Here is a 25,777-nt window from a genome sequence, read left to right on the forward strand (position 1 = left end):
ATGTTCCAGTGTTTTGCTGCCTGCTTTCCATTTCAAAATATCATCAACCTTATCTAACCTGCTGCTTCCCATCCATTTTGCTCAGCTTGGTTTTGGTGTTTTATCTGCTGACATATCTTGGTCCAAGTATAGTTAACAATTCTATCCGGCCTGCTCCTGTATGAAAAGTGAGCTAAGCAGTTAATAGATTTTCAAATACCCCTGTTTTGTAAGAGGTGTAATATCTGAGAGACCATTCTGTAATGTGATTAATTTCAGAAGCATGCTGGGGCGAGGGATTTTCTTTGCTGTTATAATTCTTTGCACATTCTCTTAATAGTCACCTGTCGACTAGTAATGAATAGCACTTTTGTTAGCGGTGCATCTCTCCAGCTATCAGCTTGCCTTTGCTAGAGGATGTTCACTTTTCAATATCTAATCTGTATTTGTTGCACGTTTGGGTTTTCTGCCTGAGTTTTAACTTCACAAAAGGTCTAGGGTTCCCTGTTTCTCTGCCTGACTCTTAGAAGCCCTAGACGACCCAGTCCTCGGTGAGGGATTTTGCAAGGCACAGTACAATATATTCAAAGGGCAAAGGTCACAGCCTCAAAGGATGACATGAATGAACCTTGAAATCCGAATTCATGCCCATCAAGTTGTTATGGTTGCTTCTTTCTCATCAGTGCTTTACAAATCCCAGGTACCTACAGTCCACTGCCTCATGCTTCTGATGTCAAAGAAATGACTTTGGTTTCTTTGGATAACAGTTCTGATTGTATCTTTCAGATGTAGCTGACCACTACTTTCCTGTATATGTGTATCCATCTAAATCAGGGATGGGAATCATGTAATCTTTTAAATGTTATTGGACTGCAGCTCTCAGGGGCCCTAGCCAACATAGGCACTGGTGAGGAATGCTGGGACCTGCATTTCAGTAATGTCTGGAGGATTGCATGATTACCTCTTGTGTTTTTACTTCAGTGTGTTGGTGCACACTGCCCACTAAACTTCATCAGTCGTTACATTTGTATACAGCCTAATTCCTCTGGTGCCAGACTTAATTCCGTAGTCACCTTCCTTATGATTATGTCAATGCAGTTCATATATTTGAAAATGGCAAAGCTAGTGGTTTCACACAAATTTGTTACAGTACAAAATGAACTGCAGTCTTGCTTGAAGAAGCGGAGGTGTTGTATAATTTCTTGGGGGACATGCATTTTACTCATTTTGATTAGGAACTGACTTTTTTACAAAACTGGAAGTGACAGATACATCAAAGACATCCAATAGGCCAGAGAAAGAACCCCAAATTTGGTTGGTGGTTTCTTTCTCTGGCCTATTGGGTTGGGTAGCAAAACCTGAAAACTGGCTGCAACTATAGAGCAAAGCTCTGTGGTTTGTTTAGCCCAGATATGGGCAGCCCTCTGGCTACATGTGGCCCAGTGTGCATTTTTGTGCCCCCCTCCACATTTGGTGGTATTGCACCAAATTTCAGCTGTGTGACACTTTTAAAAAAAATGGTTATTGTTTTTTACACATTTCCCTGGCATATTTTGTTTTAGCTTTAAAGCCAGGTTTCTGAGAAACCACAAGTAAAAGAAACCACATATCGTTGCCACTATACTGCTCAGGCGGGTTTGCAGCCTGCAGAAGGACCCAGGGGGTGAAATTGGTGCCGGAAACCACTAAAATTGCCCTATCTGGTTTAGCAGCTCCAAATGCCTGTGGGAGCAAGTGGGCAGTGTGCCTCATTGCACTTTAATGCAGTAACACATACACACACCTTCATCAGGCTTATCATTATGTCCAAGCATACCTATTGCAAAAACAAAGGTATGTTTCCGCTGCAGCGGTTTACAGGGTGCTGTTATACATTTATCTGGACTGCTTCACTCTTTTTAATATTCTGTTTTCTCTAAAAGGGTGTCCCTGGAGTTGGAAAAGAACAGGCTTTAAGACTGATTAGCACTTTGGGAGAACAGAGTTTACTGCAAAGGTATAATTTATCTTGTCTTCTAAATTCAGCCATCTTTTCTGAACAAGTAGTTTCAAAGAATAAGTAGTTTCCAAGCTTTAGAATTTAACAAATGTGATTTATTCCTCAAACTATACTGTTTAATTGGGAAGCTACTTAATGGGAATAATGGGTATTATAAACCAGTTAGTTAGTTAAATCTTTTAAAGCTCCATTCTCCAAAGATATTTCCAGCACATGGCCACAGGGCTAAAAATATAAAATAAAAGGAAGAAGGTTTGAGGAAGTATAAGGAGAAAAGCAACCTCATGCACCCACACTTAAATGTAATGGCATAGTTATGGTCATGACCAGTTGGAATTGAAACTGTTCAGGAAGAGGAAGAATTACACTATGCTGGTGTTTTGGCTGAGATATTAGGGTGGCTCTGCTTCCCACTTCTTCTGAAGCTTCATGAATTCCTTTATAAATTTTAAACATATTTTCATGGTGTATCTTTTTGTAAGATATAATTTTATTGATACATTTATTTAGCAGAGCTCACATCATGTTATGATTTTATTTCAAAGCTAACCTCCTAATTTATTGGAACATATCTGCATTGGTTTATTTACCATATGTCCCAATTTTGGAGAGATAATGAGATATAAATAAAGTTAATAGTAAGTTGATAATATAAGTGTAGCATGTATGTTCAGACCATTCTCTGGGCTAACATTATATATATGTGTGTGATCTTCAGAGCTTGACAAAGCTAGTTTTCTGGACTATAGCTCTCAGAATGCCCTAGCCAGTGTGGCTAGTGAACAGCTTTTCCAAGCTCTGCCAATGTTTTCCTCTTCTTGGAATCTGAAAACCAGCTTTCTGTTTTACTATTTCATGCTGCTAGAAAGGATCCAGTTGCTTTGAAACATTCAATGCTCGGTAAAATTCATAAATGCAAATCCTTGTAATATATCAGGGGCAGCCAAAGCACAGCTCATGGACTATATGGTAATCTCCAAGGCGTCTGAGGACTCCACAACACTCCAGGAGAGACTAGGTAGTAACCTGGAAATTATTTTGATTTTGAATTTTGATAAAGGTTTAGAAAATTTAGGGATGAGAAGCATAGCAGAAGAAGGGGGATAGCTCTGATTTCCCATGGTGGTCCAACATAGCCCTCAGCTCCTGACAGTTGCTCACCCCTATAATACAGTACATGTACAAGAGAAGATTTATAAGTTAGGCTGTATGTAATACAGATGTGAACTATATTGTTTGAGCAGCCAATTATTTGTGATATACTCGTGATTTAATTTTGTTTTAGGTTTGAGCACTGGAAAGGCCACTTCCAGTCCAGTAATATCCCACCCATACAGCATAAAAAGTTGGCTCACTGTGCTGTTTGCCACCATCCAGGTAAGTCAGTCTATAACTTTTAAAAAGCAATACAGAGAAGAACAGTGTACAATAGCTTCCCCTTAAATTTATACAGAAAGTGGCATAAGAAGAGATTAACTTGAGCAGCCACTGACTAATAAATGAGAAGTGATCAGCAATGTATTTTCTCTCTAAAGAAAGATATAAGCTTCTTGCCAAAGCAACATGGTAGGGACAACTTTATAAGTATAATCTGTATGTAAGTATAATGTGTATATATTGGATGATATAGCCTACCATTTTGCTGCTCTTTGGTTAGCTGTGTTTCATCCTGTAAATAGTAGTTCTATGACTCAATCTTTAATATGACATTTGGTCCAATAGAGGTTGATTCAAATGTTGTGGTAAACTGTGATGTAGTATTGTTTCAAAGAGCCTTGGGATTATGTCCTTTCCTCCCCCCACCCAACTTTGCATATGATATTCAAACTCTGGTTTCTGAGGAATTTAAAAGAATGCAACTCTCCATTTCAACATGTGTATTTTACCTGTTGTCTTGCTCCCATTTCCCTGTAGGATCTTCCAAAGAACATGGGCAAACTGGGTGTCATCTCTGTGGCACTGTGGGGTATTGTGAACCCCATGATGCTGAGTACTGCTGTCCTTGTGACTGGCATGCTTCTGAGAGACACTGGAGAGCCAACTCAGTGGAGGAAGCTGTCAGAAAGTAGGTGTGCTTCTATCTGCTCCTAATTTCTTGGGGAATCTGTACAATATTCTCATGTTCACCTGACTAACATGTACACTTTATTTGCAGAAAAGCCATAGCATGTGAAGGCTTTCCATTTCCTGAGGTAATTTAAACACCCCCTTCCCCCTACAAGGCAAATGCATTCTTAGAATTTTCTTATCTAAACACCTGCTTCTTTTACCTTTTCTGTCTCCCTGTCAAGGTTATCAGAGAGTATCTCATCAGCAAAGACAAACTGATGAAGCTAAATGAGTGTCAAAGGCCAAACTTACTCACCTTTCAGGTACAGAAAAAAAGATACCAACTTTTACTGGCTAAAGTGGTGTCCCTTCAGGCCTCTTTATAGGTGATGAATCATAGAATTGTAGAGTTAGGAGAGACCACAAGGGCCACCCAGTCGAATCCCCTGCCATGCAGGAAACCATAATCAAAGCATCCCCAACAGATGGCCATCCATCCTCTGTTTAAAGACTTCCAGGAAAGGAGACTCCATCACGCTCCAAGGAGTGTGTTTCACTGTTGAATAGCTCTTACTGTCAGAAAGTTCCTTCTAATGTTGAGGTGGAACCTCTGTTCCTGGAGCTTGCATCCATTGTTCCGTGTTCTAGTCTCTGGAGCAGCAGTTATACTCAAGGCTTGGAAACATTAATTTTATTGGACTATGACTCCCAAATTCTGTAATCCAAAACTGTATAATTTCTAAGCTCTGGTTATACTTGGCATTTCATCTGTTAAAAGAATCTTGGTATAAATAGGAGTCTTTTAAGGAAATAATTGATGCACAAAAATACTAGTGCTGAATTGCATGGTTTTAAAAATGTGCATTAGTTAATTGTGCCTCTAATCATTGTAAAGAGAAACTACAGCACCTTCAAAGCATACAAAAATAAAAAGGGTTCAGCACAGTTCTGCCACATAAAGCACTTTGAAAGCCCATTGATTTCAATAGCAGAAAAACACACGCTTAGCTGATATCCATTGACCTCAGTGGTTCTTTATTTTGGTCTGGCCATACTGCAGAATTAATGCAGTTTGACACCACTTTAACTGTCACTGCTCCATCCTGTGGAATCCTGGGATTTGTAGTTTGTTCTGCCTGCAGAGTTCTCCAATTAGAGAAAATGAAATATCTCACAAAACCTCCAGACCAAAAATTCTATAGCATGGCAGTTGAAGCAGTGTCAAACTGCATTAATTCTGCGGTGTAGTGTAATGATACTGTAGTGTAATGATCTGCTGCCCGAAACACACCTCTTCACCTTGACTAATGGCATAGCCACCCCTGGTTGAAACTGCTAAGGAAACTATTTAGGAAAGATTTTCCTCATGTCTAATATTTTTAAAGTGTTCTTCACATATCTGTCCTAAAGGGATGGCTTATCACAATTTATTTATACTGTATCTTTATATCTTTCCATCTTCTGGATAAGTGTGCTCACTCTTTTATATAGGGGGCCCAAAGTCCTGAGACAGGAGAGTAAAAATAAAAAATAGCAGCTGCCATGGCTTGGTATAGGAAGGGATAAAATATATCCTCTTACTATTGTATTTCAAGAAGTGCTTCATTTGTACACACAGTGTTACTTCTCTAGTCCCTGTTAATGGTTAGTATTGCTGTGCCAATATCCTAAACTCCATATTAAGAACTAAATATCAGTTTTGCTTTGGGGCTTAATCCCAGATATGTGGCCATAGGCAAGAAGCCTTTGGCTGCAATAATTATACACTTACCAGAGAGTAAGTGCCACTGGATGTAATGGGGTTTGCTTCTGAGTAGACATATTTAGGCTTACATTGTCGTTATTTTTATTACTATTATTTTATTTACTTATACCCTGCCTTACTCCCAATGTGGTGGCTAAGAGCAAATTTTAAACAATTCCAAAGCATTAAAAAAGGTATAGATATAATTTTTTTAAACAATTAAAAAGTTAAAGCAATTACACATTAAAAATACTAAAATGTATTAAAAACTATGTGTTAGCTGTGGAAATAACTGAAAGTATCTACTGCTTTGGAATTTATATTGTACAGGTCAAGTTGGATGAAGAAAATTATGGGGAGTGCTAAGTTTTAAAGTGGGGGAAAATGATGTGAAAATGAAAAAAAAGAGGGAGCAACAGAATCCGTGTAGTATAGTGGTTGAAATGTCAGATTAAGTGGAGTTACACATGACACTTACTGCATGACCTTGGACCAAACATTCTCTCTTGACCTAAAATACATCAGTGACTTGTTGTGAATAACAATAAAATGGAGGTTCAGAAGAAATGTGTAGGCCATTCTAATCTCCCTAGATCAGTGGTTCTCAACCTTACTAACGCTGTGACCCTTTAATACAGTTAATTGATTTTTTTACTACCAGGGATAGGGAGAGGTGGCTGTAGAATTCAAAGGATGCAGAAGGCTGCCTTCACTTGAGAGACCACTGGTCCATCTAGTCCAGTAATTATCAACCTTCCTAATTCTGCAACCTTTAAGACAGTCCCTCATGTTGTGGTGACCCCTAACCATAAAATTGCGGTGTCTCAGTTCCTAAGACCATTGGAATTATGTGTTTTCTGCTGGTCTTAGGCGACCCCTGTAAAAATAATAATAGGATTTATTTATATGCCGCCCAATCATATTCTGCTAAGGAAGCAGGGACGTTGGAAGAGCTGCTGCCTGGAGAGTCACATCCTAGGCTTTTCAGTTTCCAGCTCCAGGGATCCAGAATGCCTTCCCTCCCCACACCAAGGACATCCATTTGCCCAGCCCTCTGTCTAAATATGGTTAACCTGGGGCCATGAAGGTGCTGAATTCCCCCCCCCCCCCCACTGGATTCATCCACTGGAGCGATCCTCAGCAGGCAAGAATAATAGTCCATTGGATGGAGCCATGCAATTCCCGTGGAATCATAATGTTGTAACTGTGTTGTGTGAAAGGGCTCCAGGTGAAGGGATTAAACAGCTCAACTGTGCTCATCTACAGGTTTTTATCTAGCAATGGCTGCCCCCGAATTAAAAAATAATTAAGAGGTGGGGAGCCCTATGGTTTCTGAAGGGACACAAAATTTCACCTAAATGGAGGGCATATGTTGTTCTCTCTGAACATCTAATACTCCAAGAGAAGCACAACCAACTGTATTTGTAAACACAAAAATGAAGAAACAAAAGAGAAAGAAGCAGAATAATTTCCAATGTTCTGATTTTTATTAATTTTGCATTATGGTTGTTATGTCTATTTGCCAAGTTTGGTTTGGCAAGTTTTAAAATCATAAGTTTAATTAGATTCCTATGAATCTCCTGAACAACCTAACAAGTGGCCCCTGCCGGATGCCCAGAGGAAGGCGAAAAACCTCCAGGGTCCCAGGCCAATCTGCCCTGGAGGAAAATTCCTTCCCGGCCCCAAAAGTGGCGACCAGTGTTACCCTGGGCATGTCGACAAGAGCCTTCCTTCTGCAAGCAAAGGGTGAAGCTCCCTCCTTCCATCTCTCCATGTAGAAGACATGCTGGCATCTTCCAGGGTCCATCCTCATCATCAAGGAAAAGCCATCCTGTCTGGACAGCATCATGTTTCTTCTGAATTTTATTTTAAATTTAGTAAACAGTGCTGCTGCTCTATCTAATGATATCTTAGGAAGAAGGATTTTTTTTTAAAAAAAAATGGGTCAGCAAATTCTTACTGGAGTAACACTTTGCAGTGAGTAAAATCCAGTATCTTGCTATACTCCGTTTCCAAATGGTAAGAGTTTTTTCCTATTTGGATCTCTGAAGACCTTGTAGCATTTCTTCTTGCGAAAGTGGGCTTCAGATTTTTAAAAATTTTCTATATATATATCTTTTCTTAATTTTCTTTCAGAGGCTTGTCATTCTCTGCTAAATTCAGCTTGGCAGGTTTTTACAACAGTAAGGATCACTGAGGTCTTCCATAAACTCAATCTAGAAAATGATGACATTGAAAAAGGCAAAGACTTCTCATAGCCTGGATCGATCAACAATCAGAATGGAGATTGCATTCAAGGAATCAGAAGCAGACTAGGACTGGGAAGGGCAGATATGAAAGAACTAGACAAGATCATCAAATGCAAAGCTATAATACTGAACACTAAAGTAAGGATCTCCTATACCATTGTATTTCTCATCGCCCTGTATGAATGTGGGAGATGGACAGTGAAGAGAGGTGATAGAAAATCAATTCATTTCAGATGTTGTTCTGGAGAGGAGTGCTAAGGATACCATGGATGGTCATGAAGACATGAATAGGGGAACATACCAAGTCTGAACCCTCCCTAGAAGCCAGGATGGGCAAACTAAAGCTGTCGTATTTTGGTCACATTATGAAAAGGCATGACTCACTACAGAAGACAATAATGCTTGGAATGGTAGAGGATAGGAGAAAAAAAGGTGGAACACATACCAGATGGATAGACTAAAGAGGCTGCGTCTTAGAGCCTCAAAGAACTGTGCAGAGTGGTTGAGGATGGAGGGGCTTGGAGACTGCTTCATTCAAAGGGTTACCCTGAGTCAATGTCGACTTGAAGGCAGTTAACAACAACAGTAACCAAATACATTAATTTTCCAAACATCCTAACAGGTGGACGCTGCTGGATGCCCAGAGGAAGGCGAAAAACCTCCAGGATCTCAGGCCAATCTGCCCTGGAGGAAAATTCCTTCCCGACCCCAAAAGTGGCGGTCAGTGCTACCCTGGGCATATCAGCAAGGACCACAGACCACCAACCTCCCAGCTCTTGCTCAGGCCAAACATATTCCTTCTTACCTTAAGGCACACAGAATAAGCCTTTTTCTGCATCGACAGGGTTCATTTCTGGACATCACTTATCTTATGTCAGTTTCCTTGAATTTGAATGTCTCCAGAAATTTTAGAATCAAAACATTTTCTTTACTTTTTAGTGAGTGACATTATGCTGCATTCAGCTATTCCCAGCTTCAGTCCTTCTGTTATCACCAAAATCTGCAAGATGGAGGTGAAGAATCATCAATGCACAGATGTTGGTTTGCAGAAAAACTGAAGGAAGGTGGCTGGGACTAGAAGTGAAGTGGAGAATACTCACCTGGAGGACTAAATCGATCTGGACAGCATTTGGTATTAAGGAATACTCACGTTTTTGGAAGCAAGGTTCCCTCCCTGTAATGAAGCCAACCAAACTGGTGGCTCTAATAGGTTCATAGCTTCAACTGTTCATATCTACCAGCCATGAGGAGGGTTTCATGAAGCTTCACTTGATTGGAGCCCTCTCTTATACGTTTATCACATTGAGGCTGATTTCAACCTTAAAGAGAGATTAAATCATTCCACAAATGATGTGGAAATGGCAACTAATTGCATGAATGATTATCACACACAATTGCACAAATAAATTGATAAGAGAAATGCACTGTTGCTGAAATCTCGAACATAAAAAAGATGTGCATTATGGCTTCTTTGTGACCACTTTAATGGCAGGTTTTGTGTGATGTCATATGAAATCATTACACGTAGTTATGTGATTTTTCCATAATATTCATGGGATAAACTCCCAATCACTTTCATGTGATAAACCCCTTACTTATACCAGCCACCAAGCAAACCAGGCTTTGTAGATGGTTTGGAAGAAGTGAATTGAAAGGAAAGAAGTTGTGGTGAGAGAGATCACAAAGGTAATAAGAAGGAAGACAGTTTTGAAGAAATGTAGAAATGCGTTTTTACTGGCATGGAGTCCAGTCAAAGCTAGGCTGGTGGTTATTGTCCTTAACCATTGTGATGCATTTTGGGGGCGAAATTTTCATTGATCTTGCAAATAATTTCCAGTAATTTTTTCATAGGTTTCTGGGCAAAGTTCCTTCCCTGGTAATGAAGCCAACCTAGCTGGAGAATCTGAAGGTGTACAACTTCAGCCATTTGTATCTTCTGGATGGATGAGACTTTCTCAAAAGGGAGATACTGAAGGCACAATTTCAAACCGTTCCAGTGAGAAAGACAAACGGGAGGTGTCTCAAGAAACCAGGATGAATGACTAAGAAACTTTCAAATGAGCTAAGTTTTAAACGGAACATGTACAAGAAATGGAAAAAGGGGGAAATCATGAAAAAAGGAATTCAAAGAAATAGCAGGCATGTGTAAAGTCAGAAAATCTAAAGCACAGAATGAATTCAGGCTTGCTAGAGAGGTAAAAAAGAATAAAAAGGACTTTTTTGGATATGTCCGCAGCAAAAGGAAGAAGAAGGCAATGGTAGGGCCACTGCATGGAGAAGATGGCAAAATGCTAACGGGACAGAGAAAAGGCAGAATTACTCAACACCTTTGTGCCTCAGTCTTCTCAGAAAAGGAAAAGGGTGCTCAACCTGAGGATAAAGGAACAGAGGACAGAATAGGGGAATTTCAGCACAGAATAAGTAAAGAGATAGTACAGGAATATCTGGTTAATCTAAACGAATATAAGTCTCCAGGACCAGATGAACTACATCCAAGAGTATTAAAAGAACTGGCAAATGTAATATCGGAGCCATTGGCAATCATATTTGAAAACTCCTGGAGAACAGGAGAAGTCCCAGCAGACTGGAGGAGGGCAAACGTTGTCCCCATCTTCAAAAAGGGGAAAAAAGAGGATCCCAACAATTATCGTCCAGTTAGTCTGATGTCTATACCAGGAAAGATTCTAGAGCAGATTTCCTGCATGGCAGGGGGGTTGGACTGGATGGCCCTTGTGGTGTCTTCCAACTCTACAATTCTATGATTCTAGCCATAAGGAGAATTTCATTCAGCTTCACTTGACTGGAGTAATCTCTTAAATTATGCAGACCAGCAAGGAAAGAAGAAGTGAGTCCAAAAGAAAGGAGTCATGGGTCACAAATAAAACTCTGCCACTGAAGACAAGTTGGTACCCAAGGCCAAAAATCCTGCAAACCACGCTTCCCTTCCCAGAAGGAAGGCTAAAATAACAAAGACTTGAAATAACCAGCCATTACCTGACACGCATCAGCAGTTAACTGTCTCATCGTGGGTACCTTACAACAGCCTTAACTACCATAGAACAATAAGCGCATCACAATGGAAGTCAAGGAGCATCATCCATGCTCTGTCCAGTCAAAGCTAGGCTGGTAGTTATGGTTAACCATTCTGATGCATTTGGGGTGGGGTGGGAGCAAAAGTTTCATAGATCTCACAAATATTTTCCTGTCATTTTTTGATAGGTTTATGTGTTCCATCTTCAACATATCCTCAGCTATGAAATGTTTTGTTTCCTCAAATATCTTTCCAAGTCCTGTTAACACAGGAGATATGAGAACTCCTAAAAAATGAACAGCCCCCACCACAAAATGGCTTGAGCTTGTACCAAGTGATGTCTTGCAGTGTTTTAGTAAATGCGATGTTGTTGTCTGCTTGACCTTGCCATGTTTCCATCTTCCCTGTTTGCTAGAGGTGGCATATTCACAAATCAAGCGCGGCTGTTACATGGGATCAATCCAACAAAAGGGGCTGGCGGACGAATACTTACCTGTGTGTTAACAGACATTCCCATCAGCTACTTTGTCTCATTGGATGTAGCATAGGTCTTGAGCCAGCACAAAGTGGGGGAAGAGAAGAGAACAACAAGCCATCCCACCACCCCAGGAAAGAGATGTGTAGTACCTCCTGCTGCTGTGTGGACTTGCTGCTTGCTACTTGCATGCTCCACCTCGCCTGGTGGACTGCTAGCCCTCCTGCCAGGATCAGACCCCAGGTACCCATCCATGAACACCCGTTCCCCTTGCGAAGGGGATAAAGGCTGGGTGCCTGCTGCGGCAGGCCTGCCACTGGCGGGCCCACCACCAAAGGGGGATGACACTAAAGGGGCTTTGCCCCTTTGAGGGAGCTGTTTCAGGGGGGACAAGGACAAGGACCAGTTAATTTGGCTGTTAGGGAAGGCTATATTTTAATATATTTTAATGTAATTAATTTTACCATATTTTGATTAATTTAACTGTATTTAGTTAAGGTAAGGAGATGAATTTTTACTTATGTATTTGTTATGTAATTGATTATGCATTTTTGTAAACCGCCTTGATCTGTTGGAAAGGCAGTATATAAATAAAAATTATTATTATTATCATCATCGTCATCATCATTGAACATTAACTATTAGTGAGTGATTGCATGGAGAAGAGCCCAGAGGAAGGGATCCTGCTGAGGCTTCCCGTCCTGGCCCTGGTAATCAGAGATGGCATAGACTCCTCCCTCCCTCCCTGCCTTCCCCCAGGAGCACAAGACATGGCCTACAGATGTGGTTCTTGTTCCAGATGGAAATTTAGGAAGCCTGGGTTAGGGATGATGTGGTTGCTTCTTCTGGCTGACTATTTTCTTCGAGTCTTTCTTCCAACGTTGCCTAGAAATGCCTTCAGGGCTTCTGGTCCTGGTGCTGATCTTGGCTGATAAGTCCGCCATCCTGCTCCCCCAACAGCCCTCCTGCCCTGGCCCTTGCACTCTCTGGCCCTCCGGGGACCAAAGCAGCCCAGTCCAGCCCAGACGCCTTGACGGCGTCTCCCTCCCAAGCGCAGTGAGACAAAGAGAGTAAGAGGAGAAGGAAGAGGAAGAGGAGGAAGATGAAAAGGAAGAAAGAGGAGGAGGAAGAAGTTGATGATGAAGAGGAGGAGGAAGGAGGTAGAAGATGGAGGAGGAGGAGGAGTAAAAGAGGAAGGGAAGAAGTAGGAGAGGAGGAAGAAGAGGAGGGGGAGGAAGAGAAAGATGAAGAAGAAGAAGAGATGGAGGAGGAGGAGGAGGAGGAAGAACTCTTATAAAATCAGCATACTTTTTTTTAAAAAGTTTTTATGAACCTCAGTTTTGCAGACCTGTGTAATTGATAGGTCAACCAACCAAATCATAACCGGGGCTGACCCAATTTAGCTTCCAAGATAAAAATGCTGGACCTTAAAGAAAGGAATGGTTCTTGTCCAACAGTTCATTGATTCAAAGCACTGGCTCCCAAACTTTGGTCCTTCAGGTGTTTTGGACTTCAGCTCCCAGAAGCCCCCCAGATGGTTTGGATGAAGTTCAGGGATTCTGGGAGCAGAAGTTCAAAACATCTGGAGGACCAAAGTTTGGGAATTATTTATTCAAAGGATGATCACTAGGAGGCATCCAAAAACAAGCTACATAGGACACAAAAATGCTTTCATGGACATCATTCTACTTTATGCCAATGAGAAGACCTTCAACCATGATCAGAACTGGCTTTGGAAAGTTCTAGATCAGTGGTTCGCAACCTTCCTAATGCTGCAACCCTTTAATATAGTTTCTCATGTTGTGGTGACCCCCAACCATAAAATTGTGGTGTCTTGGTTCCTAAGACCATTGGAAATATGTCTTTTCCAGTGGTCTTAGGTGACTTGTGTGAAAGGGTCGCGACCAAAGAGGTCACGACCCACAGGTTGAGAACCACTGCCCTAGATGAAGGATGAGATAAACATGTAACAAGCGCAGAAGAAGAAGACTGCAATGGCTTCATTTTAAACTATTCATGAGAATCCTATGCTGCGCTACTCTGATGTTGTTTCTATGTGCTTCCAGGTCACTTTTGCTTTATGGCAATCCTAAGGTGAACCTGTCCAAGGGTTTTCTTGGCATCTTTCTTCAGAGGGGTTTTGACATTGCTTTCTTCTTGAGGCTGAGAGATTGTGTGTTGCGCAAGGTCACTCAGTTGGTTTTTATGTTCAAGCATGGATTTCAACCCTGGTCTTCCAATGTTGTAGTCCAATTCCTAACCACCACCCCACACTGGCACTCACTCGTAAGTAGATCATATTAAATCAAAAGGACTTACTTACAGGATTTGTATAGGATTGCAACTTAGGTAGACCTCACAAAACCGCTTCTTCAGTTTCTAATTCCTTGGGCTTTCAGTCCTTCTGACTTGAGTGTTTCAATAGGCTGTTCTGCCATCTTGAAATGACAAGTAATGATTTTTTTCCAAGGGAAGTGCACTGATCTTCACAGTAGTGTTACTGGAGCTAACTGTAACCCATCAGCTTCATAGATCTGAACTTTAAAAGTTTTACAGAGAATATAGCCACCACAAAAGAGTGGTGAATTTGAACTGTACTTAAAACTTGACAGTCACATTTAAAAATGTTTCAATTCCATGTTTTAAACAGAGATTTGCTTCTGAGAAAATGGATTGGACCAAGCATTATGCTTGTGAGAAACTGTGTGCCCTTCTGACAAACTATGACATGAACAAAAGGAGGCTTGGCCAGACTGACCCTCAGCAACTACAGGCACTACGGTAATACAATGTACAAAGTCATTAAAATACACTTTCTGTTTCTCTTCACATCTGTCACTGGAGGAAATGTTATTCTAGATAGCTTTTTGAAAGTGCAAAATAGTTTTTCTTTTCCAGCTGCCCTTCAGCCATACATCACCTTTATACTGTACAAAGTTTAAGCCAGCTTTATATTTCTGACAATGTTGTACAAAGTGAATTGAGTATACACATGCACACACACAACCACATTCTCTGTATCACTCAATGACGTTGCTTGGTTCTTAACATTAGCAATAGCATTTACATTTCTATATCATTTCAGTCTGTAAGCCAATTGCCCCCAACAAGCAGGGTACTACTACTACTACTATTATTATTATTATTATTATTATTATTATTATTATTACTTATTTTACCAACTATGGAAGGATGAGTCAAACTGCTTTCACTGCTCCAGTGAAGATTATCTGTGGACATGCACACAAAAATGTGGTCTGGATACAAATAATTCCAGCACAAAGAACATCTACTAAATTAGTGGAAACTGTTAAATCAACACTTACATAAGTTACCTTTGATTCCATGGGTCTACTCTAGTTTAGGATAGTTTGAATTTTAGTCTTATACATTAAGTTCTTTCAGCTCTGGGAATGTGCGTAAACATACTGCTTTTGAACTGATGAGAATTTGATAAGTAGGTTGCAGCATATATTTTTTTACTTATAAAAATAACAATAAAATATTTTTTTTTAATTTTTATCTTGGCTCTCCAATAGGATCGTGGCATGATATTTTTTTTTAAATCCACTAATGGATTTTAGTGGGCCCTATATCTCCAAGCATTCTTGTGGGATGTTAGTTTATGGGTAGTTCCTTGCAATGATACCAGCAGGACACTGAGTTATAAAGTATAATTAGAATTACTTCAAGAAAAAGGCACTTTTTCTTGGGGTAGAAGGCAGTTGTAGCTGGTGGATCCCTTGGCAGTGAGGAGGGAGCCACCAGGTGTCCCTATGCAAGATAAAGCTGCTGGTGCTATTTTGATAGCAGCTCAGCCATGGTTTAGGGGTACATTTTGAAATATACATAGCCAACATGAAAATCCCTATAGCAGTGCGCCTAGGAAGAGTCTTAAAAATGCAAGTATTGGTATTGGTCCACAACAACATTCCAGGGGTCCTTTCACACTGCAGTTTGTGACTCCATCCTATGGAATCCTGGATTTGTACTTAATGAAGCTCTAGAGGACCTCTCTGAGAATTCTGAATGGCCCTCCATGAACTGCAAACATAAATGTGAACCAATCTGAAACAGTGGTTTGAGTGTTTAATTAGGACTCTGGGAGATAAGGGTTTGAACCCCCACTTGGCCATGGAAACCTATGTGGACAGGTCCCACTTTTTCATCCTCAGAGGAAGGCAATGACAACCTTCCCCTCTGGACAAATCTTGGCAACCATACCCAGTGACAGGTTACTGTGTTAGGCTCCCCATATAGGTCAGATAGCCAACTGTGGAATCATAGCACTATAATTATGTAGTGTGAAATGGTCCTAGTTCTAGAAGGTTTCATCTTTTAAAAAGAACAAGTCTTTTGTAGTGCTAATAGATCTTAATTGGGCATTTGAGGGCCAGTCACCCCAAATATCTTTAGATTGCAGCAAGAATCGTTTATCCAGTATGTGATTAGTGAGAAAACTATTTATCTCCAGATAGCTTGAGAATCGTAGCTAAATTCAGAGGAAACATGGATCTAATGCTGGAGGCTGGTAGATGATGCCAAATTCCAGTGCTTCAGTACTGTCAGCCCTGACTCCACTACACTACTGGGTTTAGTGCTGCCAAGACTGTTCCAGCAGTGGCCCAACACATATTGATCCTTTTTGGGCATGTGCATTAGTGTCAACCTGGGCTTGGGCCCAGGGTATCTGGAGGACCGCCTCTCTCCGTATAATCCGTCCCGCACACTCAGATCATCAGGGCAGCTATTGTTAAGAGTTCCAGAGGGGAAATATATTTCCACCTCTAGGAGGGCCTTTTCCATCTCGGCCCCCAACCTCTGGAACTCGCTGCCCTTCGAGCTCCGCTCAGCCACTTCCCTAGCCCAATTTAAGAAGGGGCTAAAAACCTACTTATTCGAGCAGGCCTACCCCTGACCAGAATATTTCCTAACCCCCCCCCCCTTTGTCAGCACTGTTTCGCTGGCATGAATTTTATTATTTTTATTGAACTGTTTTTAACTAATTTTGTATAGCTCCATTGTTGTATTGTTGTATAATTGCTGTACACCGCCCTGATTCTAAGAAGGGCGGTATATAAATAAAATTGTTATTATTATTTATTTATTATCCTGAATATGTGGATTGTTCATGCCTTGCACGCTGACCGCACAGCACTGTCTGGAAGCACTCTAAGTTGCTTTCTCCCTACAGAGTCTGGAAGAACCCCTGGAAGAGGCCAAAAAATAGGAGTGTGAAATTTGTGACTTTCCTTATGTTGTCAGATTGCAACTTCCATTATCGCTCACCATTGCTATCACTGGCAAGGGTTGATGAGAATCCAGCAGTACCTGGAGGGCAACACAATTCCCCAAAAATGTGATTTTATTGTAGTCACCTTTACTCCATTGCATCAACTCCCCAAGCATATGGGAACTGAATTTCTGCAATAATCCCATCAACGGCTGGATATAGAATCATAGAGTTGGAAGAGACCACAAGGGCCATCCAGTCCAACCCCCTGACATGCAGGAAATCTCAATCTCAGTCACATAATATGTGTATGAAACTGTAGTGAAATGATGTGGCTGACCAGGCACGAAGGAGACACAAGGTTTCTTTGTCTACGTAGCAGCCATATGGAAGAATGCTGTGGGGAAAGAGACCCCCTGTAACTGGGTGTGTCAGGGCAAGGGCTTTATGCACCTGAAATGGTGCAGTTCATGCCGATCTTTTGCAAATGAGTTTTCTCCTCCCCACCCCACTTTCTCAAGTTACCATGTTATTTTAAGTTACTAAGCCACTTTGAATTCCATTTTGGGAGAGAGGTGGGATATAAATCAAATAAACATTTTTGTTTGTTTCCTTTTGTTTCACAGGATAGTCAAAACACGGACTAAAAATGGAATTCCTTGCTTTGAAATTGAATGGCAAAAGCCAGGTTGGTGTCACTCACTCTTCATGTTGTAGGGAAGGGGTCTGGGACCCTGTGGACCTCCAGATGTTTTGGCCTGTAATTTTCATGAGCCCCACCTAGCATAAACCATGAAAGGAATCATGGGAGTTGGAAGTCTGAAAAACTTGAAAGATCAAAGTTTCTCCACCCCTCTATAAGTCTATCATGCTGTTCTATTTAAAATATAGGAACATGACATCTTTTAAACTACGGCTGTTGGTCATGATGGAATGTGTTTGAGATGTGACATAGGAAATGTTTACACTATCTGGATAGTAAAAGTACCTTAAAAAGAAATGGCTTTGAATGTCTGCTGTGATGCAAATGTGGATTTTCCTTCTTTCCACTCCATAATGCTGCTGTTCCAGCAATAGATCAGAGCCAAGCAACTCTGGACAATCCAGAGACCCTGAACCCTGCAGAGGCTGCAGGAGGCCTTGAAATAAGCAAAAAGTTTAAACACTGCATCTTGTTTACAGGCAAAACTACCACTCCTAGATGCTTCCAGCATAACAAGAACTTTTATTTTATTGCTTTTTTCCTTGAGGGGGGGGCACTGAGGTGTTCTTGGGACCCACAAAAACAGCCTTTTGGGAGCCATTTCCAGCCAATAAGGTACTCTGTGCCCACCCCTGCAGCAAAGCCTGTCTCGGTTCCTTTCTGGTTATGGAGGAAGGGTGGCCCAATGGTGAGGAACACTGTTGGCATATACAAGACTCCTAATTCTATGTCTGACATTTCCAGCACATGTCTGAGAATGTCATAATCTAGTCTGACAAGATGTATGATGTCATCTGTGTCCCTTATTTATTTCTCCAGAGCACTATGCTGTAGGTGATGATCAACCTGAAGAGCCCTTTATGACAACAATAGAAGAGGCCATGTTATTTCAAGCTGCATACCCAGAAGTGGTTGCCCTGTATCAAATGCAGAAACTAGACATTGGCAAGGAGAAAAAGAAGGGTAGGCTTGAAGCTTTAATTCCCCTTCCTCCCATTTTGTGTTCAGTAGACATTGTTCTATTGTTGCATGGATGCAGCCATTGTTCTACAGTGGTCTATGTATTTCAGTCAGCAGAAAATTACAGTGGAGCTAATTTCTCTAGTTCTTAATTAGCTGCAGTGGTATAATGATAAATTTTGAAGTGCTATTGTGGTTATCCCATGGCCATGCCAACATCCTGAATATGTGCCTCCAATAACAATCCAAGCAGTCAGGCACCACTGTGTTGATATGTATCTGCAAACCAATTCTAGCCATTTTCACTTTCACCAGAAGGTCTTTTGTAAAGCTAATGGTTATGAATTGCCTATCCAAGAATAAACCAAATTATTTTCCATTACAAAGCAGGTATAGTTGACAATGATATATTAATACTGGAGAAAAACCACCCCATCAGCTATCATGAAGACCTCAGTTAAACTCAAAAGAAAGAAGCCTGGGTAGTGTGGCAGATTATAGGTTTATCCCTGCTAATAAAGTTATCCTAACGCTCCAGTATGCTGAACCTAGGCTTCATGATACTAGTGCTTGCTTGTACTTGGAATCAAAAACAAATTGTTTCTTTTGTCTTCATCCCAGAGATGTGTTTTTCTTTGTTGTCTTATCAGGGAAGAAAACTAAACTCAAAGAAAAAGAATGCTTAGCAAGTGACAGTGAAGTTGCCAATCTCTTTTCTCAGCTGAACTTGGAATCTGCATATGAAACCTTTCCCTGCAAAGATGAAAAGTCTGAATTTGAACCTGTTTCTGCTTTCACAATACTTCCAGAGAAGGGCTCTGAATCTCAGAGCTCACATGTAGCCTCACAGCGTTCTACACCAGTTGGTCAAAGTCAGAACCCCTCACCTACCTCACTCATAACTGCTTCACAAAACACCAAGGAGGAATGCAATCTGGGTGGTCCTGTGAACTCACAGGCAGAATTTCCTAAAGAGTCTGCAGCTTTTCCTGCCTCTCCTGCAATTGCCAATCTACAGTTAAGTGGCATTGATTGGGAAGGAACATCCTTCAATGTTTCTCCAAAACAAGTTGATGTTGCCTGTTATTTGGAGTCTGAGTCTCACGTGTGTACTAATTCTATCAGGCCACATTCCCTGATGTGCTGTGAATTAGCCAAAACCATCATGCCTTCTTCAGATTCTGTACAATATAATCCAGATCTACTCAGCAGTGCAGATTGTGCTGCTTCAGGCAATGAGCTTCCTAAAAGTCAAAGTGATGTATCTTTAAAAGAAGAGGCCATTCTAGAGCCTTCCATCTTAGAAGCTTTTTCCAAGGCTGCAGACACAGCTCGGTTAAGTGCTTTGCAAACGGTAGAACAAATAAAGGGAACTGTTAGCCTCAGAGAAGCATTTTCATCTCTTTCATTTCAGCTAAATGACAGCACTCAGAAAGCAGAAAAGTATTCAAGGAGGTTTGATTCACAAAGCAATAAAGAGATGCTCAAAAGTTCCAAAAACCCAGTCAAGGCAGAAGAGAGACTTATTGATTCAGACACTTGTGCTTCGGTAGGCCTATGCCATGAAACGCTAGGACTGACTTGCTTGGAAAACAAACCACAAGCATTGCCTCTCAGATCAACGGAAGGCATAGATCACTGTCAAGTTAGAAAAAATTCCAGGCCACCCATTCTCAAAAGCTCACTGAAGAAGAGTGTGTGCCAGAATAGTTATTCTAGTGAAGACAGTGACAGTGAAAATATGAAAGACAGGAGGAAAGGTCACAGGATGCCAAGGTGGCAAAAGAAGTGTGACTTGGTTAAGTCAAAGAACAAATACATTGACAAAATGGGAGTCAGCCAGCTGGTGCAAGAAATGCAGCAAAGGAGAGAAGAACCTGAGCCTAAAGCCCCTGGGATGGGGTTCTCAGTGATAGAGCAGCCCACTGTACCTATTCCCAATCCTCCAAGACTCATAGAATGTAAACCTAGAGGATCTAATCCTCCCCTAGAAGAGAGTGGAAGTGAATCTGATGGGTCGACCAATAGTCCCCTGCCTCTGTCAGAAAGACTGAAACTCAGACTGCAGAACAGTTAAGAAGCCATCCCATTTCACTATTCTGGGTTTTTCTTAAATTACCATCTGTTCCTTCATACTTTTAGTGGGCTCAGTAGATAAATGTTCAAATAACAGTCTTGGAGCCCTTCCGCACTGCTCAACTATAGCATCATGATTCCACATTTTAACTGCCATGGTTCTATCCTATGGATTCCTGAGTGAGTTTTATGTTTAGAGAAGAGTATTTAGGCTTCTCAGCCAAAGAGCTCTTATGGTGCCATTGGCCAAACTACCAACACCATGATTCTATAGAATGTAGTCATGGCAGTTAAAATATAATCATAATGTTACAATTGTGTACTGTGAAAGTTGCTTAAAGTCAAGAGAGGCACCTTAAAAATGGCATGCAACTTCTAAGTCCTTTTTTATGGTCCCAAGTTTCCTCCTCCCATCAAAAAGAAAAGAAACCCTGCTAAAATTCAGCACAAACAAACCACTGAGAGCCCTTTTAAAAAGCAAGACATGTTTTCTTTAAATGGGTTTTCATGGTTTGCTGCAGGGCTTTTACCAATTTGCAATCCAAATTTGATTGCAACACTTTACTGCTATGTTTTAGTTGGGGCTTTCAGACCACAAGGGGTCTCAGTAATACAGAACTAGTTCTCTGTCTTTCTGATGTGGCAGAATGGATTTCCACTTCAGGCTACTAGATAACCACTTTCGAATACTTCTGCATGTAAAGAACTCCCTGCAAATAGAAGCCTAACATAGCAGGGTGGAAGATTCTGTCCTAGCACTTTCTTGCCTGTCTGTTTGCAGGGAGTTTTCGAAACAACAGAGCATTAAACAGATTCTTCAACTTGAAACTGGAGGATCATTTTATCACCTCATTCTTTTGCACATGGAGACCAGTTCTTGTAAAGATGCAATCCACACTTTGGCAACATGATGCTAGGGGAAAAAAAATCAAAGGAATAAATGTATGGGACACATACAACTAAAATATGACATCTTGGTTACTGATCCAATGGCATGTGTCACAGCAGAGCCCAAATCACCCTATTTATTCATCTTCAGACCCTCTTTTCCTTCCTCACTTTCAGAAAAATTCATCTCTAGCCAATCACATCCAACTCTTTTGACTGTCAGTATGTGCTGTGGTTAAGTCAAATTTACTGCTGTCTAGTATCTATTTTTTGTTCCAGGATTAGGACGCCAAGTAAATCAGTATCAACTGAGTGGATTAGTCTCACATGCTGACTTTATTTTTAAATTGCTACATCAGTGTTTTATCTTTTCTGTTGATTTTGGTGAGTGTTGCAACCCCAGGCCTTTGATTTTAACAATAATTCCCGATATAAAAGGTCAAATCAAAGAATGAATTAAGTTTAGATGGCACTGTGTAATACTGCAAGTAATCCAACTCTTTTTTACTGAAATTCTAAATACATTTGCCTGCAAACAAATCCTGCTGATTTCATTTGGACTTATTTTCATACTAGTGTATTTAGGGATTGCAGTTTTTGTCTCCACCATGCAGTCCTAGACATGTTTCCTCACAAGTAAATCGATATAGTATTCTGGCCTGAGATAAGTATTTTCAAACTACCAGTAGTTCTCAGCATAGAATTTACCATACATGTTTCCACTGATTATACAGGTACTTGCATCTACTGGATTAGCATAACAATGCATTAATTTGTCATTGTCAATGTTGTCTTAAAATTGTACCTTCAAATATACTTTTAACCAAGGACAAAGTGGTAGTACAGGCTGAGTTTCCCTTATCCAGAGTCCCAAAAGCCAAAATACTCCAAAAGTCTTAACTTTTTTCATGTGTGACTAAGATAGTGACACCTTTGCTTTCTGATGGTTCAGTGTACACAAACTTTCTTCCATGCACAAAATGATTTTAGAAAACTGTATAAGATTACCTTCAGGCTATGTGTATAAGGTGTATATGTATATGAAACCTCCCCTCTCCAAGGCATTATGTATGTATAGGCAGATGCAGGTATCCAAAAAATAAAAAATCCCAAACACTTCTGGTCCCAAGCATTTTTGATAAGGACACTTGACCTATACCATAAATGGAATATTATGTTAAATGAAGAAAGGGCACATAAGAGCATTTGCAACATAATTCTATACATGTTTTCTCAAGTATAAGTGTTGTTATGTGACTACCGGCACTAGGTAAATGTCTCTTCAGACAGCAGCCACTTTTAACATGATTAATGTGTTCCCCATAGGTTTTCTCTGGTGCTGAATATAGACTTTTACCCTTACTGTGTTCAGATGAGGCAGTGTCTGTAATTTAGTTATACAGATCACATTATAACATGAAGCCATGGCAAAGCCCTGTTAGTTTAACCAATGCAGAATTGGAATGACCACCCCATAGCTCACCGTTGATTATAATAATTTTAAGGTGTAATTCATGCCTAGTTTCCAAAATAGAAAGAATTAAGAAGACAACATTGTTTATATAATTGTAGTTTCTTGGGAACAGGAAATTGTTCATGTTTGTTATGAGTGTTAAAATACTGTACTTTTATTTTTAAAAAGGGGAAAGTATGACATGTTAACCTCACAGAGGGCACTGAAAGACCAGAGCTATCACTTTTTTTAGACTATTAATTAATTTTTAGATTATTAATTATTAACGAGTAAAGCCACATTTCCAAGCTCTGTGAAAAACCAGGATTAAGGGCACAATCTGCAAAATAAATCTTCACAGTATGTGTTCAAATTACTTAATTATAAGAGATTTAAGTAGGTATTTGTGTCTCTCTTTGAAACAGGTTGCCTTAAAACTGCTTAACCCTGACTATGCCATGCCCTATGTTTACAAAGCCAGTCCCAGGACAAATAGACTTGTTTCTTTTGGTTGTGTTTTCGTATCCATAGTCTGAAATGTCACAGCCCAGAAGCAATTATACCTGCTTAGCAGTTGCTTGAAACTAGGAGAAGACTTTGCAGGCCATCTCTGTCTCAGGAAGACAGTCAAACAGGGTAGTACCACAAGTAGTAATACAGTACTGTACTAAACACTTAGTTCATACCATTCCTAGTCTCTGTTTTCTGACATAAAAGATCTCTTCTGACAATCCATGGCCCAAACCTTTCTGCCACTTGCTTATATGTGCAACTGCTTTGCCATGGAAGTTCTTGCTCATCTAATAATTGTGAATATTACCCTTTCTTGTAAATCAGAACACTGTTGGCAGTTGAATATAGCTATGTAGACTTGCACATAAAGTGTAGACTTGCAAATAAAAACTCATGTTATTTTCAGTGCCTAGGGCTGCATGACTTCCCCATATGAACCTGCCAGATCCCTAAGATCTACAGAGGAAGGCTTTCTCCCATTCCTCCATCATCACAGGATTGCTTGGTGAGAACACAAGAGAGGGCCTTCTCTGTGGCTGCTCCCACCTTTCTATGGGAGGCTAGGCTGGCTCCCTCCCTGCTCTCTTTTTATTGTCAGGCAACAACTTTTTTTCCGAGCATGCTTTTAATATTAAAATGGCACCCAGGAAGGCTTCTTATTGGGGTGTTTGTTTTGGCATGTTTTAAATGGTTTTACAATTTAGTATTTTAGAATAATTTTTAATTTAGTATTTTAAACCATTTTACATTTTTGACTTGTTTTAAAAGTGATATTTTAATTGTGCTTTAAAACTGTACTGTTTTATTGTTTTTAAGCATCTTTTGTGAGCCGTCCTTGGTCCAATGTCAGAGAAAGGTGACATATAAAAATAAATAAAAATTCTTGTACTTTCTTAAACACACTTCACTGCTGTACTGTTATTCCATCCCTAAGGAAACCTGGTGATTCCAAACGTCTCATAACAGCAAATTGCAGAGTTGCTTGGGATTAACATGTAAATTTAGGGCTATAACCATTGCAAAATTTCCATTTCCTCAGGAACGGAATGCAAGATCAGGGAAAGTACAGGGAATCTGTCCGCTGTATCACCAGAGCACCCAAAATCCTTCTCCACAGGGACAGAAAACTACTCTGCTTCCATTTCTATCAGGCAGGCTGCAGAAACAAAGGCTAGAAATTCTGATACTTCTACAAGGGTTGTTCTGGATTTCTGTCTGTAAAATTACTGTGTCACAATTCTTACATAGACCACAATCCCATTTCCAATGGTTCTCAAATGGTGGAGCAGAGCCCCTGGGAGGCACAAGAGATGCTCAAGCGGAGCGCAAGACTCGGAAGCTGTGATCCCTCCTCCTCTTCCCAAACTTTTTATGTGTAAGATTTACATATGTGTTGAGTTCAATACTGAATTTACTTACATAAGCTATTCTAAATTGACCCATGTTATTCCTGTATAAAATGTTAAAATATGAATATACATGAATGTGCAAATGAAAATACACAATGAAATAAACAAAATATTTTTATTCATATACTACACCAAGTGGGGGCTATGCATTGTCTGCTTTTGGATGTAAAGGGAGGTTCCCAAGGATTTCAGGCTTATAATAAACAGGGTAGTAATAAAGCTTTGTCTTTCCTCACCATCATGTAGATGTTACCTACCTGTATATGTACAGTAGATAGTAATTATAACACTTAGTGTTATACAAAGAAGTTCAAGTTTTCTACAGGCTTATTACAGCTTTTCTCAGAAGCCCTACGTTGCAGTTGTTTTAATGTAGAAAGACTGATGTGAAGGAATGTTATGTCATATACTGCTACCATTTGCACTGTCACTTTTATAGCAGGAGTGGGAATCAGATATCATACAACTCCCAGCAGCCCCAGCTAATAGAGCCAACTGTGAAGAATGATGAGAGATGCAGTCCAACAACATCTAGGGGACTATATAATTTCCAACTCTGTCTAATGCTGTATAGCTATGCACAAGTTCACTGTCTTCAGGACAGACCTACTGTAAGCTTAAATGTCATAGATCTGTTAAGGTGTTTGGGAGGATGTCCAGAAGTGTGTAAGACATTTCCTTGTGCCTGCAGAAATCTTCTGTGTCTAAGTATAACATGAGATGCTCCTATGAGCCTGAACATTTGTAAACGTTGATCCCAATATCATGCATACTGGTTTGGTTTCATATGTAAAAATTAAGGGTGATAGACCGTGTTTCATGTTGTTGAGCAAATTAGGAAGATGTGGCAACCGTGTTTACACAATATGTTAGTGGGTTTGTAAAAGCTTTGATTGCATGTTGCCTTTGAACCCAAAAGGATGGATTTCCTTAGCTGAATTAAAATACCAATATAGAAATATAAATCAAAACAAATCTGTTAGTCCTAACGGTGCCCCTAGACCAGTGGTTCTCAA

The 25,777-nt window shown here is 40.3% G+C and overlaps 1 protein-coding gene across 2 annotated transcripts in view; it reads left to right on the forward strand.

The window, feature by feature from the left end:
- The window catches only part of GEN1 (GEN1 Holliday junction 5' flap endonuclease), a 37,118-nt gene extending 13,110 nt beyond the window's left edge, over positions 1 to 24,008 (forward strand). For both annotated transcript variants that reach the window (XM_042445571.1, XM_042445570.1), the window contains exons 6-14: positions 1,902 to 1,975; positions 3,264 to 3,355; positions 3,893 to 4,043; positions 4,134 to 4,170; positions 4,270 to 4,350; positions 14,177 to 14,307; positions 17,386 to 17,447; positions 18,282 to 18,425; positions 19,073 to 24,008. In XM_042445571.1, coding sequence (XP_042301505.1) covers positions 1,902 to 1,975; positions 3,264 to 3,355; positions 3,893 to 4,043; positions 4,134 to 4,170; positions 4,270 to 4,350; positions 14,177 to 14,307; positions 17,386 to 17,447; positions 18,282 to 18,425; positions 19,073 to 20,499 — 2,199 coding nt within the window. In that variant the 3' untranslated portion in view covers positions 20,500 to 24,008. The remainder of the gene's footprint in view (positions 1 to 1,901; positions 1,976 to 3,263; positions 3,356 to 3,892; positions 4,044 to 4,133; positions 4,171 to 4,269; positions 4,351 to 14,176; positions 14,308 to 17,385; positions 17,448 to 18,281; positions 18,426 to 19,072) is intronic.
- Positions 24,009 to 25,777: the final 1,769 nt, after the last annotated feature.

The sequence above is a fragment of the Sceloporus undulatus genome, chromosome 1 (genome assembly GCF_019175285.1).
Source record: "Sceloporus undulatus isolate JIND9_A2432 ecotype Alabama chromosome 1, SceUnd_v1.1, whole genome shotgun sequence".
In the NCBI taxonomy this organism is placed as follows: domain Eukaryota; kingdom Metazoa; phylum Chordata; class Lepidosauria; order Squamata; family Phrynosomatidae; genus Sceloporus; species Sceloporus undulatus.